Source organism: Mercurialis annua, linkage group LG1-X (genome assembly GCF_937616625.2).
Source record: "Mercurialis annua linkage group LG1-X, ddMerAnnu1.2, whole genome shotgun sequence".
In the NCBI taxonomy this organism is placed as follows: Eukaryota; Viridiplantae; Streptophyta; class Magnoliopsida; order Malpighiales; family Euphorbiaceae; genus Mercurialis; species Mercurialis annua.
In genome coordinates this window covers 70,063,950-70,084,006 of record NC_065570.1, presented here as the reverse complement: position 1 = coordinate 70,084,006, position 20,057 = coordinate 70,063,950, and the positions used below count along the sequence as shown (strand labels likewise).

The following is a 20,057-nucleotide window of genomic DNA, read 5'->3' as shown; positions in this document are numbered from 1 at the left end:
AATATTTTATTTCAAAATATAATAATTTAATCTAATACAAAGTTCTAAAATAACTGTCAACATTTGAATAAAGTAATACTGAAAAATAAATACAAACATAAACATATTTATTTTTAAAAGAGAAATTGAGTTTCATTTTTAAAAGAAAAAATTACGCCGTACATTTTTTTTGTAAAAAGACGCTCTAACTTTTTGCTGTAAAAATATTCCTTTTTAACCTTTTCTGTAAAAATACGTCATTTATTAATAATTTACGAATAATCTACCAATAATCTAACAATAATTTATTAAAAGATCATTATTTTTACAAAAGAAAAAATTGGAACGTATTTTTGCAAACATTTAACTGAAAATATTTTTTTAAAAAAACTCTCTTTAAAGAAAAGAGTTTTTTTAATATAAAAATACATGTATTAAACATAAATGAACCCTTTAAAAAAAAAACTTTTCCAAAAGAGAAAAGGTGCAAAAATGAACCTAATGTATAACTTACGTCTCTTGTAAGCATCTTGTATATTTTAAATTTTAGAAATGATCATAACGTTGTGAAGATTTATAAAAACAACACAAAAAATAGACGGTACGTTAAACAAAAATGTGGACGGCGTTAAACGGAAATATTAACATAAGGGTCATTTTTATGAATTTTCAAGATGTTTGTGTCATTTTTTTAAGATCCAAGAAATATAAAATGCTTACAAAAAAATGTGTTTTGTCTAATAATTTTTTAATTGTCTATAATTGTTTTACTGACCTGATAAAAATGTGAGAAATATAGGGTCATAATTAATCTACTTTTACTGACCTGGTGAAAAAATATGTAACATTATTGACAGGTTGTCTCCCAGAACTCAAACCAAAATTATATATTTGCTTATCAACAAGGACATAAATACTTTTTCTACTCAATAATATTTATCACATTTGTTTTTTACATAAAAATTAAAAAAATAATTAATATATTTTAATTTATAAATATTTTTATTAAATTAATCTTACATTAAAATTTATTTACATTTATAATTACTATTTTTATGTGTTTATTGTATTTTTTTAATAAATTAATAGAAAACAAACATGAAAAAGTAGCAATTAATACTCTTTTAATATTGTAAAATGATAAATATTATAGATGCAAAAAAATTTCTCAAATGCGATAAATATTATAGACTGAAGAGAATATTTTGTTACAATGGTTATTTTTTTTTTGTCTGGTTCGCAACAATCTTTTGCTTCATTATTAATTATACAAGCAGTTCCGATATTCTCTCCTTGCGGAAGTCTGTTGTATCCATATTTGCGTCAAGTTAACCGATTAGAAATATAGACCATCTAACTGCTCCATTTTTTTTATGCAGACATATTTTACATACATTTTTAGAAATTATAAGTATAAAGTACAATATATATTGATTATTTATTTAAATTTATTAATGATATTTAAATTTATTTTTAAAAATTAACAATTTATTTGGAAAAATTTAGTAATAAAAAGTAAAAGAAGAATCGGTCAAATACAAGTTTAATTTAAATGCTTCATTTGAAACTATATGCTCGTATTTTCTTGAAAAGAGAAATTGCCATGTTTCAGTCTTCACCAACTCCCCGAGTCTTGTACTATTTGATTAATGATTAATTATACAATTATTTATTGTGATCATTTAATTTATTTATTTATAATTAGTCGGTGAATAAAATAATTCCACAGTTTACTTTTAACCCAAAACGTGGTTCGATTAGTTTTGATTTGAAACTTCATTATCTGATTGTAATTTACTAGTTAATTAATTTTATTTATTACTTATTTAACTTCATGTGTTAGCTGTACATTACGAAAGATTCTTAGATAAACTCAGTCTATCACGTCACGTCATCCGTGAACTAGCTTATCATATTATGACACGTCATTAAAATAGTGCAACTATCGTAATTTTGTTTATTATTTTTTTACACTTTTAAATAATAATATTACGATAGTGCCATTATTTTAATGCCGTATCATAATGTGATAGATTCAGTTTATGGATGACGTGGTGAACTGCGTTTACCTACGAATTTTTGGTACATTTCATTATTGATTAACAAATCAAATATCGAATAGAAGCTATTATTGGAACTATATGTATTATTTAATAAACTGGATGGACAAATTAAATTTGACCACATCCTATACGAAACGATATGGAATTAACCCATATATTGACTTGTATAGAAACAATATTCAATTATTTAAGCAAACACTGCCATTTATTTGTAGCTGGTAATTAAAATAACATTCTTCAATCGCAGTTTTATTACTTTATTTGTTTCATAAATATAAAAAAAAACATTTATATTTTGAGTCATTTAAAAATATTATTTTAATTTTTAATTATATTCTAAATATTTTTATTTAAGTGTTTGGACTAAAATATTTTTAGTTATTTTTATAGATATTAACAATTATGAACTAATATTAATAATTTTAGTGAATTTTTTCATTTTAATCAATTAGAATTTACTAATTAAAATGTTAAAAATATATATAAAAAACCTATGCAGCATTAATGTTATTTTTTTAATTTATATGAAAATTAAAAAGGATAAATTATATATATATATATATATATATATATATATATATATATGGAATAGTGGGGGTCTATTATTTCCATTTAATCTTCAACGATCTATATAGTTTAGCAAAATTTTGGATTTTCCACATAAACAATGAACAATATGATTACATTTTAAGTTGGAGAGGCACTTTTTCAACTCATGAGTAATGAGGTTGTGGATTTAAAGTTCGAACCTTATTTATGTTTGTAGCTGTTTAAATTAGGGATTATATTTTATAAAAAAAAAAATATGATTCAAGTGAGAATTTATATGAATATAAAATATTTAACAGTGTCATTGCATTACATTTTACGTTTTATTAAATCAACCTTCTAGGTAAAGTTTTATTTTTACCAATATTGACTGCGATTGAATTTAAATTTTTTATTTCAAGTTCAACTGATATTTAAGATGATATTTTATTTTAGTTAGAAATTTCAAATTTAACTCTAAATATACATGTATATTAAAAATAAGTAAAATAAAATTATTTTCACATGATTATTTAATTCAAATTTGAATCAATAATATATTTATAATTGTCGAATATTAAATCCATATTAATTTAGAAGGGCAGCAAATTTTGGATTTCGTTTCCCTTGTGATGGACTTGGAAGAGGGGAACATGTCAAGTATCCGTTTTGGAGTACTGAACTATTCAAAAAATTATGGATATTAACTTTTTTTTTTGTAAGAAAATGAATACCAAACTTAGTAAAATGTTAGAACATGTGGCCACCCGCCAAAAAATACAGACGTTTTACTGACATGGATGCCAAATTTTTTGTCCTCACTCATTCAGTGTCGCATCACCCGCTACAATATCACGTCATCCCAAATTAAGGCTCAATTCACCCCCTCAACTTTAAACATAATTTTTAAAATATTTTTTTTTATTTCATTTTCACCATCTCCTATCACCACCACCAGCCGCCACCACTATCCTACCGCCTTTTCTATTCGTCTGAGACGAATTAGATAAAGAGATGTTCGTTTGGTCTGAACCCAGATGAAATTTTTGTTTGGGTTCGAATCAGACGAAGATCTCTTCTGAGACGAACTAGACATCTCTAGACTGTGTCCGGTTGTCTGGCGGCGGGGTAGTGGTGGCGGTGGGACATGGGTGTGGCAACGGAGTAGAGGTAGTGGCTGGTGGTGGTGGAGGTAGAGACTACAGAGGCTGGTGGAGGTAGGAGAAAGGAGGAAGAACAAAAAATTATGGTTTTTTATGATGTGGCAAACGAATGTGGAATTTGAGGCCTGTGATATAGCATTGGAATTTTTGTTACATATGTGTGATATTGGATGTGGCGGCTAGGTTAGCAAAAAGTGATCGATTTTTATGGATGACTTTCTGTTGTAATGTTTTGCTAAGTTTTTTTTTTGACGAGAGTTTTGCTGAGTTTAATATCCATTTTAAAACATTCAAATTATTGAATGCTCTTCAAATTTAAACCCGAGTTGAAATAGTGTTATATAGAAATAAGTATGCTTTAGATAAAGTAACATGCCCACAGATTGAAGAACAAAGGCTTGCAAATTATGAATAGGGCAAAGTAAAGACTGGACAAAGTACTAGATTACGAAAGAAAGTCATAGCCACCATGGTCCCTTAATATTAATAAATTCATACGAAAATTTAGCAATCTTGCATAAAAGTTTTCAAAGTGACACGTTTTAAAAAATAAAAGTAAAAAAGTTTTCTATTATAAAATTTATTTTATTTTTCTATTAAAGATCGGCATATTCAGAAACTATATATTTTAAAATTTGATAATTTTAGAGTCGAATTCAATAGATTAATAAAAAAATTAAACTCTCCTACAATTTATTTTATACATGTATAAAACTAGAATCAAAATTTATTATAGTTCAACTAATGAGGTTAGTAAATTAATATTGATTTATAATAATGTCTAATTAATTGCAATTTACTTTATTTTCAAGAAAATAAAATTTATTTTAGTTAATTTTATTTTATTCTATACTTAGCTTGCACCCTCATAAGTCATAACAAGACAAAATCCCACCAATCAATTAAACAAAAAACTTTTAATCAAAGTAAAATTGCTACTAATAGTAATAGGTCAATGATGCACCAGACATACCCAAATTTGTAAATTTCTAGGATAATTATTAATAATTACTATATCTATACATTAATTTTACCATTTTTAATTCTTTAGGGTAAAAACATTATCTATATAAAGAGTAGGGAGTGTTGCTTGAAAAACATATCAAAACTCAAAACAACACATTAACAGAAATGGGGTCTTCAATGGCCTCTCTCATTGCCACTCTTTTAGTGGTAACAATCTCTTTAAGCTTCCCTTCTCAAACCACAGCTGATGATCATTATCCTTACTACTCTCCTCCTCCTCCTAAGAAATCTCCACCACCACCTCCAACATACAAATATAAATCACCTCCTCCTCCTCCTCCAGTGTACAAATCCCCACCACCACCAGTATATAAATCTCCACCTCCACCCCCGAAGTACAAATCACCTCCACCACCTACACCAGTTTATAAGTATAAGTCTCCACCACCACCACTCTACAAATCTCCACCACCACCACCTAAATATAAGTCACCACCTCCACCAGTGTATAAATCTCCACCACCACCCAAATACAAGTCACCACCGCCACCAATGTATAAATCTCCACCACCACCACCCAAATACAAGTCACCGCCACCACCTACACCCGTTTATAAGTATAAATCTCCACCACCGCCAGTGTACAAGTCTCCACCACCGCCACCCAAGTATAAGTCACCTCCACCACCTACACCAGTTTACAAGTATAAGTCTCCTCCACCACCAGTGTACAAATCCCCACCGCCGCCACCCAAATATAAGTCACCTCCACCACCTACACCAGTTTACAAGTATAAATCTCCACCTCCACCAGTGTACAAGTCCCCACCACCACCACCCAAGTACAAGTCACCACCACCACCTACACCAGTCTACAAATATAAATCTCCACCACCACCGGTCTACAAGTCTCCACCACCGCCACACTACATCTATGCGTCTCCTCCTCCCCCACATTACTAGGCTATGGTTTCATGAGGTAAAATATAAATAGCTAAACTACATACCCATGCATTTTCTTTATCATTTTTTAAGTTATTCTTTAAATAAATATATAAATGAATGACAGAAATAAAATGTTTTCATGCAGGAAATCAAGAAAGCGATGTTAGAATAAAGAAAGAAAGCGAATTTGCGCGTTTGATAATACTATATTCTGTATCTTCAATTATATATGGTTTGTCAAGAAAAGGGAATAAAGAAAAGCATGTAGGATAAATTTGTCTTCAATCATCATTTTCATGTATTCGAAAAGTTGTAGTTGTCATTGTTGGTCCACCTGTTTGGCCATTTCAATAAAAATATTTACTTACCGTTTTTACTTGCTCAGAGTTTGACAGTAATTTTTGTAATGCTTAAATTGATTGTCTATAAGCTCAAAAAACGAAAAAATTGACTCTGTATACTTATGGGTATGCGGAAATTCTTCACTGTTGAATACTATATAATATAAATAATTTCGATTTAAAAAAAATATCCACCATAGATATTAATATCATTATGGCTGCAATTTTTTTGTTTTGCCAATTAGTTTATAATTAAGTTTTTTTAGCAATAATAACTTATCAGCTCATACAATTATAATTAAACATTGGTAACTCTGCTCTATTAAAAAAACAAGAAAATTGAGTTCTTTCCTCACAACCTACCTACTTTTTATAAAATTATAAGTGCTAATACATGCATGCATAAGATAAAAATGAGAAGGGGAAGAAGGTATAATTTAAAAAACAATTAAAAGATTAAAGGACTGAGTGAAGTTTTCTTCAAAACAATGCAACTATTACCTAACTATAAGGGAGATTAAATCAATTAATTAATGTAAGTCAATTAATTAAACAAATTTACAATAAGAAATTAGGTAGAAAATAAATTTAGGTGTCTCGAATGTTTAGTGAATCCGTCAAATTAGGCCTAATTACTTAAAAACTATCCATCTTTAACCTTTTTTTGGTTTATATCCTGACTTAAGAAAAAAAAATCAGCTGTACCATTATTTGTGTTTTTATGTTTCACCTCTACCCCCGAGCATTAAATTAACTTCTTTTCATTTGAAAAAAGTTTAAAATAATCCTTCATTTTTAGCATATATTCTAATTAGACGTTAAAATTATTATTAATATAAAAAAAACATTCTTCCTCACAAGATATAACAAATTATAATAATTTTTTATTTAATTTATATTAATTATCAATAAATATTTATAATTAAAAACAGTAAAAAAATACCTTTTTAAACAAACGAAATAAATTTTATTTTTTATGGAAGGAGGACGGCGGCGGATTTGAGGTCGCGCGACGAGTCTGATGAAGTCGGGTGACAGGTCTGGTGGAAGCGTTTTTTTAAATGAAAAAAATAAATTAATTTTTTTAGGACGTATATAATTATTTTAAAGATGAAGGACTTGTTTGTATTTTTTTAATAGAAAAAAATACGAAATAATCCCTATATATAATTGTTTTCAATAAATAATCTTTTTTTAAAATTTGGGATAGAGGTGAAATATAAAAACCCAAATAAGGGTACAACTAATTTTTTTTTTTCTAGATCAGGGTATTAACGTACAAAAAGTTAAAGGTAAGTGGGTTTTAAATAATTAGGCCGTCAAATTATATCGTCCAATTCTCTTATCTGATGTAAAGCACTCCCTCCGTTTTTATTTAGTTGTCCATTTGGCCAAATGAATTGTTTATAATTAGTTGTCCATTTAGAATTTCAAAATAACATTAACTATTATTTTTCAAATTTATCTCTGCCTAATAAATGACCCTATAACTCAATTTACAAAGCATTTATTACATAGGGTTATATTAGTATTTATTCTTATTATAAAACAAAAAATTCATTTTCTTAATATGTACAATTTTACCTAAATAGACAACTAAATATAAACAGAGGGAGTATACACATGGACATGGCTTTTTCTAAAATTTATTTATTTGTTGTAAATTTTTTTTATAGCACGCAGACAATTTAAATTTTAGAATTTAATGTTCAAGGTTTAGAGTTTAGAGTTTAAGTTTAAATTTATAAAATAGGCCTAACCATATAAACATACATTATAGTTTTGATATTTTTTTATATTTTACACATTTAAAATCGTCTGTTTTATCCTATTTTTTAATTTTTAATTCTATCTACTTTTTCAAAAGTGCAAAAAAGTTCGTATATTATATTTTCATATTTGAACTATAATCCAAATAAATTTTAAAAAGGTATTAAAACAGTAATTTAAATAAATAAACTTAAGTAACAATTTGCCTCATCAACTTATAAATAAGCCTTAATCACTTAAAATCCCCTCACCTTTTACCCCTTTTGCAATTATACCCTGATGTAGGAAATTTTTGTACCCTAATTTAGGTTTTTATGTTTAAATTGTACCCCAAAGCATTAAATTGACCTCTTTTCACTTAGAAAAAAAAGTTTAAAAAATCTTTAATTTTTTATATTATTAATAATATTAGGGTCTAATTGAAATATAGGCTAAAAATGAAGGATTATTTTAAACTTTTTTTTAATGAAAAAAGATCAATTTAATGTTTTGGGGTACAATTGAAACACAAAATGGCAAATTAGGGTAAAATTGAAAAAATTACTACGTCGGAGTATAATTGCAAAAGGGGCTAAAGGTGAGGAGATTTTGAGTGATTAGCCTATAAACAATAATAATTAATATATTAATTAATTTTGTAGGCAAATTAATTATGAATTTTTCGGTATATCTAATAGTTTCCCAAGCAAGAGGCAATAGCAGCAGCAAGTGGAGGAAAGAAAAGGGAGCAGGCAGCAGGAAAGAGAGAAAAGGAAGCAGGTAGCACCGGAGGGAGGAAGCACCAGCGGAGACAACGGCTGCAGAAAGAGCAGCAATGGATACAGGCGGCGGCGGCCCATCATTTAAAGACTTTTCCGGGAGTGAAGAACACTAGGAGCAACAAAAACTAATGAATTGAAACCTTAGTCAAAGTTTAATATACATCTCAAGAATTCTTCATATTTTATTTTACCCATACAAATTTTGCTGAGCAATTAATTAATGGACATGCATCAAATTGCAGTAAGAGAGTAGACCTGAAGGTTTTTCTGGTTTGGCCTAATTACGTAAACTTTGAAACATTTATTCGTTAATATCCTGACCTATGAAAAAATTTATTTGTACTTTTTTTTTATTTTCATTTTCGTTTCTACTTTAAAGAGCTAATTTAACCTCTTTTTATTTGGAAAAACATTCAAAATGATCATTTATATTTAGCTTATATTCTAATTAAACATTAATATTATTAATCATTTATAATGTTTTCATCCTTTAATTAATTTAATTGTCAAAAATTTAAATTTTAGGGTAGAGATGAAAACGAAAAATCAAAAAAATGGTAGAAATGAATTTTTTCCTACGTGAGGGTATAAACAAAAAAATGTTATAAGATGGGTTTTTTTTAAGTAATTAGGCCTTCTGTTTTTTATCTTGAAAGTGAAGGGTATTTGATCCTGACTATTATTAAATTTTTAATTTTTTAATTTCAGTTACTAATTTTTTTTTCCGATCATTGAACTTTAATTTTTTTTAATTTTGATATTTTTAGTAAAAAATACTTGGGTGTCCGCCAGAAGTTGACATGTGACAACCGGATTTTACTAGTTTTACTTTGAAATTTATTACACAAAAATAATTTTATTCTAAAAAAGAATTTTTTTGATCAAATTATATATACATGACAAGTTTTCAGATAAAAAAAATTAATTTCCAGCTGTCATTTAAGCATATTTTGTTCGAAAATACCAAAATAAAGTGATAAAAAGTTGGTTGAGTGACTGAAATAAAAAAATTAAAAAATTGATATCAATTACTCTCGAAATGAATAATGGATTTGCAAATTGGCAATTTAAGAAGGAAAGGAAAAGGAAAAACATTTTAATAATGTAAGGCTTAACCCCTGAAAAACTCTCCACCTTTCGACCCCCCTTCGTTTGCACCCTCACCTTTCAAAATCTCCAATTTTACCCAAATTATCACCTTTCATTTTCAATTGCACTCTAAAAGTATTAAATTGGGCTTTTGTCACTAAAAAAAGTTGAAATCGATACTTTATATTTTAATTCATGTTCTAAATAGTTCTTAATGTTTAAATTTCAACAATAAAACCATATTTAATGATATTTTTAATTGATTTATATTTTATATAAAAAAATTTAACTTTTAAAATTTTAGGAAATATGGTTTTATTGTTTAAATTTAAACATTGAGGACTATTTAGAATATGAATTAAAATATAAATTATCGATTTGAACTTTTTTATAGTGAAAAAGAGCTAATTTAATATTTTTAGGGTACAATTGAAAATGAAAGGTGGAAATTTGGGTAAAATTGGAGATTTTGAAAGGTGAGGGTGCCAATGAATGGGAGTTGAAAGGTGGGGGGTTTTTCAGGGGATTAGCCATAATGTAAACACTGCAAGAATGGATATATTGAAATTAGAAATTGATAATGAGATAAAATTGATAATTTTAAAAACATGAGATATAAACAAAAAGTCGATTAATATGATATTTTTAGATGATTATGCTTATAAATTATGAATAAAGAAACACTAAATAAATCAACTTTAATCAAAACGAAACAAAAAAAATAAAATTCAAGAATGATAATTTGACGTCATAATAAACCTGAGCACCATTTACACCTTTAATATCTTCATCTTTAACATGTCTTGTTTCAAATATACTCCAACGATTGGATCACAATTTGAATATGAGAGTCGGACAACACTAAACAATCTTATCAAATTAAGGATCGATTCAAACAACAATAACTAATAAAATCACCAAAACATATGCAAACCACATTAAAAATCCAACAAATATTCAAAAACGGAGCAAACTATTAAAATAAAACTACGATAAAATAGACAAAAGAATGATAAAACGATGAATTTTCGGCATATAGCCGGAAAAGCACCGCTTCACTACCCTGAAAATGGAATTTTAGTTTTATGAAGGAGTTAAAGGTTTGGTTTAAAAAAAAAAAAAAAAAAACTGGCGTGCACTCTTCTTAATATTTTTTTCCTTGCACTAAACCATGATTCAATATGATGGGACTTCTCTTGATCTAAAGGCAAAAATCATTCCACAAAATTACACTATCCTCCAAGAACAGATGCAAATGTCAGTGGCCAATTAGTTAATTAATCCTATACTTGACAAATCTTGAATAAAAAGAAACCAATAATTAGCTATGGTATCATATTAATTTGATAAAATTTCTTTTTATATACGTTCCTCAATTTTTGTCTCTGATATTCCCAGCTTTTCTTTTATTTAGTAAGTAATTTTGAGATTAATTTTAAAGCTTCGTCTAATTTTAATATTTGCCCACAGATTGAAGATGAGAGAGAGAGCCATGCAATAGGGCAAAAAAAGAGACCGGAAAAACTACTTCTAAATTACGAGGGCTAAGTCATAGCCGCCAGGGTCCCAAAAAGGCAAAATTATTAAAGACACCTTGAAAAGTTGGGCAATCTCACGTAAAAGTTTTCAAAGTAATACGTTAACAGAAAAGGTCATAAATTGATTAATTCAGTGATAAGTTTTAAATTACAAAATTTAAGTTAGTATTATTTTAATGAGAAATCTGAATGTTTGAAAATTATTCTAACAATTTTGAGTTGAGGTAAATTGATTAAATGACAATTAAAATATACTATTATTCATTATTTTTGTCTGCAAAAAGAATCCTAAAGAAAAAAATGTTTTAGTATAATTTAAAAAAATTATAATTTAATAAAACATTCAATCTCGACAATTTACAATTAATTTTAAAAAATGACGGTACAATATTATTAACTTAAATTCTAAAAATTATTTACCAGCATATGACATGATATAACATTAAAAAATAATTTTAATAATCTATCAATAAAAATACATGCTAAATTGAACAATAAGTAAAATTGATTCAAAAGTACTGTTAATTTTTAAATTAAATTAAAATTATAGTAAATTCAGAAAAAAAAAAGATCTATTATGCCTTTTACTAAACTATAAGCGAAGAGAATGGATATTATATATTCACACTTGAAACAATTTATTTTAATTAGTCTTTGTTTATCCCCTGCTTAGCTTGCACCATGAGCCATAACAAGCCAAAATCCCATCAATTAATTAAACAAAAACACAGCTTATACTTGAAGTCAAATTTCTAAAAACAGTGCTAGATCAATGATGACAACAACAGTCCTTTCAGACATACCTAAAAAGGTTAATTATTAATAATTACTATGTCTATACATTAATTTTACAATTTTTAATACTTAGAGGGTAAAAAAATTATCTATATAAAGAGTAGAGAGTGTTGTTGAGAAACATATCAAAACAACATAACAATAACAATAACAAAAATGGGGTCTTCAATGGCCTCTCTCATTGCTTCTCTTTTAGTGGTAACACTTTCTTTAAGCTTCCCTCCTCAAACCTCAGCTGATGATCACTATCTTTACTACTCTCCTCCTCCTCCCAAGAAATCCCCACCACCACCATCTCCAACACCATATAAATATAAATCACCACCACCTCCTCCTTCAGTGTATAAGTCTCCACCACCACCAGTGTACAAGTCTCCCCCACCACCACCCAAATATAAGTCACCTCCACCACCTACACCAGTTTATAAATATAAGTCTACACCACCACCAGTATACAAATCTCCCCCACCACCACCCGAATATAAATCACCACCACCACCTACACCAGTTTATAAGTATAAGTCTCCACCGCCACCAGTGTATAAATCTCCTCCACCACCACCAAAATATAAATCACCACCACCACCTACACCAGTTTATAAATACAAGTCTCCACCACCGCCGGTGTACAAGTCTCCTCCACCACCACCCAAATACAAGTCACCACCACCACCTACACCAGTTTATAAGTATAAGTCTCCACCACCGCCGGTGTACAAGTCCCCACCACCGCCACCCAAATACAAGTCACCACCACCACCTACACCAGTTTATAAGTACAAGTCTCCACCACCGCCGGTGTACAAGTCCCCACCACCGCCACCCAAATACAAGTCCCCACCACCACCTACACCAGTTTATAAGTACAAGTCTCCACCACCGCCGGTCTACAAATCCCCACCACCACCACCCAAATACAAGTCGCCTCCACCACCTACACCAGTTTATAAGTACAAGTCTCCACCACCACCAGTCTACAAATCTCCACCACCACCGCCCAAATACAAATCACCTCCACCACCTACACCAGTCTACAAGTATAAATCTCCACCACCACCGGTGTACAAGTCTCCACCACCACCACACTACATCTATGCATCTCCTCCTCCTCCACACTATTAGACTATGGTTCCATGAGGTAATTTATAAGCTACACTACATATCTAATCAATCCATGCATTTTTTTTAATTATTCTTTAGTTATTCTTTCAATAAATATATAAATAAATGACAGAAATAAAATGTTTTCATGCAGGAAATCAAGAAAGCGATGTTAGAATAAAGGAAGAAAGCGAATTTCCGCGTTTGATAAATATATATATTCTGTGTCTTTAATTATATATATAGTGTTTGTTAAGAAGAGGGAATAAAGAAAAGCATATAGGATAAATTTATTTTCAGTCATCATTTTCATGTATTCGAAAACTTGTAGTTGCCATTGTTGGTCCACCAGTTCGGCCATTTCAGTAATAAAATTTGCATATCGTTTTCGAATTGCTTCTAATTTGATTATCTTTATAATAATAAATACGCTACAACAATTGCAATGCTTAAATTGATTGTCTATAAGTTCAAGAATAATTAAACAGCGATAATATATTAGCTAATAGTTATAATTTATACCATTTTTTTAGCACATATGAATAATCCGGATTTTTTTTAACAAAGGCTAAAATTTCCATTAATAATAACGAAAATTACATGAACGGTTTCTCAACATACTGAGTCAACTATTATAGAAAAGATGATGAGAGCTGTAAAAATACAGTCATCGATTAGGGTTAAACTAACCACCAGGGGTCACCCAAATTTGTAGACTAAAACTAAATCTAATTATAAAATCTAGATTTATTGAACGTTCTAAAGAAGTCTAACTTCGAATGCACGACTGATCACATCTTCTGTGATACATCTGTTCTCTTGAAGATTAAAAACAACATCGATATTGACGCAAAACATACTTGTACTTGATGAAATCCGTCGTAAGATGCTGCCTATAATTGTTTCAGATATCCAAATCGTTTGCACCGCAAAAAACAATTTCATCTCCAAAGATGAAAAAAAAACTAGTCTTAATTTCGATTAGATTAGATCTAATCTCAATTAAAATACTATAGAAAATAATTTCTAGATCTAGACTAAAATTGGCCAAGAAAAAAATTTTATTCAAAAACTAAAGATAAAAACTATGAAAAAAACTAAATTTAAGAGATTGGTGAGGTGATTTTTGGCCAAAAATGGCCAAAAACCACCCCCCAAATAAACAAGAAGAAAAAAACTTATTAGGATTTGAGAGATTTTTCAAAAGAGAGAGACAGGTTAGGGTTTACAAACAAGGATTCTACTTATTTTTAGCTATACTAATTTTAATTTATTCAAATTAAAAGAATATATTCCAAGAAAAATTGAGTTATTTCTCTCCTCACAGCCTACCTAATCTTTATATAAAATTATGAATGATAATTAATGCATAAAATGAAATTGTTTCTAGTACAATATAATTACAACCTACTACTAATTTACAAGGGAGAACAAATCAGGTAATTAATGTATGTCGAGCAAATAAATTTATTATGAGATATATTGTTCTGTTCGATTTAGTTGTTTTAAAAATGCATATTGATGATCTTGTTTACTCCTGTTTTCTTTTTTTACTAAGTTCTTTCTTTTAGCCACAGTTATATTTTTCCGGTCCATATAATATTTATCGCATTTGTCTTTAACAGGAGAATTAAAAAAATAATTATTGTGTCTTAATTTATAAACACTTTTATTAAATTAACTATATCTTAAAATTTATTATAACATTTATAATTATTTTAAATTTGTGTTATTGTATTTAAAAAAAATAGGAGGTAAACTTGAAAAAGTAGCAACAAATATTCTCTTAATATTATAAAGTGACAAATATTAAAAAAAAAATCAATTGCGACAAATATTTTAGATCAAAGGATGTACATATTAAAAAATTGTTTCTTTTGGCTTTTACATTACAAGGGTAAAGACTGATATAATCATATTAATTAAATTATTCTTTAATTAATGTTTTATAAATTGAATTATAGAGTCATTATTAGAAGGATAAATTTGAAATATAAAGATTAATTTTTTTATAAAATTTAAAGGATTAATTACAAATTAATATATGAACTTTACCTTAATTTACAATTACACCACACACTTTAAAACTTAACAATTACTACACCATTTTTTTGGCAAATTGATATTACCGAACTAAAAAAACAGTAACATCACTACAACAAAAATGATCAATTGTGACATTGATCAAATGTTACTTAATATTAAAAAAACGTTGTTTAAAGTTTATACCAACATTTTTTATAAATGTCATTAATATGTTACATTTGTCGGTGTCGTTATGTGTTTAAGCGATATTTAATACAAATGTTTGTAGCCATTTAGAGTAACATTTAAAAATATTTATTGTGACATTTATTTAATATTACTATAAAAATATTGGAGCAATATTTATAAAGTGTTGCATTAACTACTAATTTATTATGAAATAGCTATATTCTTCTTCTTCTTCTTCTTATTATAAATAGGTTATGAAAAAAATCATGATACTGTAACATTTATTATACTATGATAATTTTATATGGCTAGTTTTTCATTTAATTTAATACGTGTTGGTGGTTTATACTCTGCTCATTCATAAATATCAACAAAAAAAAACAAATACAGAACAACAATCAATAACATATGCTCCATATATTTGATAAAAATAATCTGAAAAGTTACACACATATTTTTAATATTATTTAAAAAATTATAGATTACAATGGGAATGAAAAAAAAAAGAACTCTATCAAACTATATTCCGTCGAGCTCCGAATTTAATATCAGTTGTAGATGTCCACCAATTTATAGGTGCTTGCTGTAAATGGACCATTTTTATTTTTGATGTTAACCTACAAAATAAAAATAAAATTTAAGAGAGAACAAATAAAAAAATTATTGAATAATTAAATTGCAATAAAATTAAATTTGTAAAAAAAAATATGAACAAAAAAATAAGATTAGAAATCAATAACCTAATAAGGACAACCATTTGAATTTGACACAGGGGGAATTCTGCAATTTTAGATCCGACTACCGCATCAATTGTTCTTGACCTGCAGTGCCACCTAAATATCAGACCAATCACCTCTTCCAAACTTCAGTAACATGAGCGTCTCCTAATCTTCTGCAAATGAAGGAAAATCCATTCTTAATATGGTTTTCTTCCATACTGCTCTTCCATTCCATGTAACTTCTCTTGTTTCTGGCTTATGCCGGAGCGATGAGCAATTGTTGTTAGTACTCCAGTTCCTCAATAGCTTAAAATTTGATCCATTTACATCCACAAGATTATTGCGCTGGACTTCTACTGCAGATTGTTGCAATTGGGCTGGAGCAAGGTGCGACGGCGCTCTTCGCCGTGTGATCGGTTTAAACTTGAGTAACGAAAAGATTCCCAGTGGGATTGAGAGTTCAGATGCACTTAACCTTTAGTATCTTGATGCTATTAATGAAAAATATTTGCGATAATAAAGAGATAACTGAGGAGTTAGTGGTTGGTTTTATTGATGATTGATGAAGAACGTGGAGAAAAATTAGGCTGAAAGTTAAAATTAAAATTTAAATTAAATAGTGATAAAATTTTTATCTTCAACAGCTAAAAAGATATTAAAGTAAAAATGTATTTTTAGTGTCATTTCTTTTTTTTTTTTGAGAATCATCTAATATCATAAATCAATCTGAAGCAATTACAGATGTAAGAAATTCAGGGTAATCCGAAAACTATTCCCGATGACCTGACAAGGAACGAGCATGTTGGGCTAAAGCATGCGATACTCGATTCGCAGATCGCCTTACAAAAATAAAAGAAAAATTATCTAATTGCTTCACAAGCTCTAAGCACCCACTAGAGCATCCAATCCATATCTACTAAATCCGCACTTCGCAATTCCGAAACCACATTCATGGCGTCCGACTCTATAATCACATTGCTACAATATTTGATCCACGAAAGAGCCTCACAGATACTCATAAGTTCAGCCATATGAGGGGAATAAGCAGCAGTAAAACTACAACCTCTGGCCTGAAGCATATCTCCATAGCAATTGCGAATAACACAGCCGAGACCAACCTTCTTCTGTCCTGAAAAATCAGATTGATGAAAATTGGGCCCAAACTCTACTTCCCCACTAAGCAACTCCATACAACTAATTTTTCTTTTTGGTTTAAATGCCACCTCATCACACGTTCCAACAGAATTGGAAATATTGCCAACCTGTGATGTAGAAAATCTTCCCAGCTTCGGATCTCCCATAATCAACGCATTAGTTAGAGACAAATCAGGGCCCTTTCTTATCCCTCCTTCCTTTTTAAAATTGAAATTTTGATTAGATTTGTCAATGACCAGATTTTTAGCAATCTGACCATTTAAATTAGCCATATCAGCATCTTCTTCCTCCACTTCAGCCCTAGAAGGACTATCTGCAATTGTTCCCCTCAGCCACTTATTCGACGCCAAACCCATATCCTTCTTCACTACATACCTCATGTACGATCCGTAAGGAAGCCATTCCTTTGACACCGGATTATCGTAATACTTAAAACAAAATTTCTCGGTAACAATACACTAAAAAAACTTAAGTAATGTACATGAACTTGGTAATAAGTATGTATTGGCTGAGAGAAAACCAATAAAACCAACCAAAATGGGGGACAAATCAACACCCACACCCACAACTGACGGCCAAATCCTCTCAAAGACACTCCTGCTCAGCCAATAACAGAAACTTGATCCCACTAACTTTACTACCTCCAACAGATTTTCTCCACTGACTATGTAGAATCCAAATAAAAAGAAGACAACCGCCACTTGTCGCCGTAGGCACAAGACCAAAACTTGCCACTAAAGTGCAAGACCAAAACTTGCCACTGACGTGCAAGACTAGGGAGTAGTATTATAATAATACTTATGAAGTATAATTAATACATAATAAAATAAACATATGTGCTGATTCTAATGACAATACAGTGTCATTTCTTAAAATACCACTTAAACAGCTTTTTATTATTTAGGATGACATATGTCAAAAATGTTATTATAAGTATGTCACAAAAAGTTGTTTTTGTTGTAGTGCATGGACATTGTAATATACAGTCACGTGTTGTTAAACTAAAACTATTAATAATAAACTTACAAATTAATATTTAAAAATTTATATTAAATGTTATTTCATGTTACTGTGGATACACGACTAGTTATATTAGATTAATAGTAAATATAATTTAATATAGAGTTGTTAGCTAACTTCCAATTTTATTCTAGATCTTCAATATTATGTGTACAAGTGGACTTACATAAAACACGCATTTGTAATTTTTTATTAGAAGATCGAATTCAAAACTTTACTAGAAATATATAATTTCAATATCAATCGAATTCTATTGAATTGGCTATATGATACTTTTATTCAACATTTATTATTGATTATATTAAATTATGAAATAAAAGTTCAATTAATAATAATTTTCTGAGGTATTATATTTTGTAATCTAATTGTATATCATGCTTTAATTGAGATTCAATCGTTTGATAATTTGTTTCACTGTGTCGTATTTTCTCTTTTATGAACGGATAATGCGGGTCGACAAAGATTATGTACGATATTTAATTTAATTTTTTATTTTTGATATTTAAGAATTTCTTTTTATGGAAAAAAAACAAACAAACTAAAACTACACTTTGTTTTTGGTATAGGATCCATGAAATTTCCCGAACGGGTCTCAACTATGAGACGACACCTTTAAACTTTCCACATTTAGACAAATCTCCTCTCGAGCCGTGTAGGTCCCTTGCGGGAGGCAAACTCTGGCCCCAAATTTTAAACGGCTGCATGCATAATTACGGTTCGAATCCGCAACCTCACTTAAGCTAAAAAAGCGTCTTAACAACTCATCTACTCCTTGAGGTTAACTAAAACTACACTTGATTGAGCTGTGCATATATACAATAAATTAATCCCACAAATAAATTAAGTAAACCCAATTAAGTAAACCATAGGATTTGTATCTGCAAACATATTTCTACTAAAATTGGAAATATGGTAGAAATTATTAATATTTTTTGTTAGTTGACCCTTCAACACGCTATCTGTGAACTGGCTCCAATAATTTGGAGTTTTCAAGTATTATTATCTATCTTCCCTTGGTAGAAGCCAATAGAGTTGTTAATTTTTTAAATTATAATTAGCTACTACAAATACAAGTCAATGCAATCCAGTTGAAAGATTTAAATATTAAACTGATTTTCATTTAAATAAACAAGTAATCAATCTTTTTCAGAGAAAAAGAATAGTATCGTTGATTGTAAGAGAATCTGTAGAATCTATATAACATGACGTACATACAGGTTTTTACCATACAGTTCAAAAATAAACTATTGAACTGGTGAGACTATGAGCATATTCTTGTTAGCTTAACCTGTATCAATACTTATGGACATTTTTAGCTCCACATGAAATTTGAATTTAAGACAATTCAGCGATGCTATTCTTTACCTATTTATTTTAAATACTTGATCCGAAATTGTATCTAAATAGTATAAATTTTTCTTTTCTTTTATTCCGTCTTATGGAGTTACGTGAAAATTCAATAAAAAAAACTTATTTATTTTTAAAAGTTTTCATAAAATAATCTGAGATTCATTTGAATAATTACTGAAACTTCTTCAAAAACTAGCTAAGCTACGTTCCAATATAAGCCAGATAATTATGTTAGGCCATTTCCAACTCATTTCTATTTTTAAAAAGTAATTTTATTCAAAATAAAGTTCTCTTATTTTTCAACCATAAATTTTATGTCTAACTCTAAAAATATATTCTCACGATATCATTAACTTTAATGTCTACAAGTTTAATTGAAAATGCCCTTAACAATGCATATTTGCTCTATTATCTCCCACTTGTTACTTTTGGATCATTTTCCTTTATCTTTTTTGGTAAAGATAATGTTACCTAATCCAAAAAAATCAACATATAGAACAAAAAAAAAAGAACAAATAGTCAATCTTTACAACTATGAAACATTCAAGAGAACGAAATAC

At 28.8% G+C, this 20,057-nt stretch overlaps 2 protein-coding genes and 1 long non-coding RNA gene across 3 annotated transcripts; 2 read left to right on the top strand and 1 right to left on the bottom strand.

Annotated features, from left to right (window-relative positions):
- Positions 1-4,828: 4,828 nt before the first annotated feature.
- Positions 4,829-6,020, top strand: LOC130015010 (extensin-3-like). The gene is made up of 2 exons (XM_056104368.1): positions 4,829-5,678; positions 5,790-6,020. The coding sequence occupies exon 1, from the start codon at positions 4,865-4,867 to the stop codon at positions 5,660-5,662; it is 798 nt and encodes a 265-aa protein (XP_055960343.1). The 5' UTR covers positions 4,829-4,864; the 3' UTR covers positions 5,663-5,678; positions 5,790-6,020.
- Positions 6,021-12,055: 6,035 nt separating this feature from the next.
- On the top strand, positions 12,056-13,432 carry LOC126684541 (extensin-3-like). Its single transcript, XM_050379503.2, has 2 exons — positions 12,056-13,076; positions 13,194-13,432. The coding sequence occupies exon 1, from the start codon at positions 12,095-12,097 to the stop codon at positions 13,058-13,060; it is 966 nt and encodes a 321-aa protein (XP_050235460.2). The 5' UTR covers positions 12,056-12,094; the 3' UTR covers positions 13,061-13,076; positions 13,194-13,432.
- Positions 13,433-15,655: 2,223 nt separating this feature from the next.
- Positions 15,656-16,438, bottom strand: LOC126665519 (uncharacterized). The gene is made up of 2 exons (XR_007637653.1): positions 15,994-16,438; positions 15,656-15,870 (listed from the first exon to the last, which is right to left on the bottom strand). It is a non-coding gene; the product is annotated as an uncharacterized LOC126665519 (long non-coding RNA).
- Between the last annotated feature and the right edge of the window lie 3,619 nt (positions 16,439-20,057).

Coding starts and splice junctions, on each gene's coding strand:
- LOC130015010 (XM_056104368.1), top strand. CDS start 4,865: ATGGGGTCTTCAATGGCCTCTCTCATTGCCACTCTTTTAGTGGTAACA.
- LOC126684541 (XM_050379503.2), top strand. CDS start 12,095: ATGGGGTCTTCAATGGCCTCTCTCATTGCTTCTCTTTTAGTGGTAACA.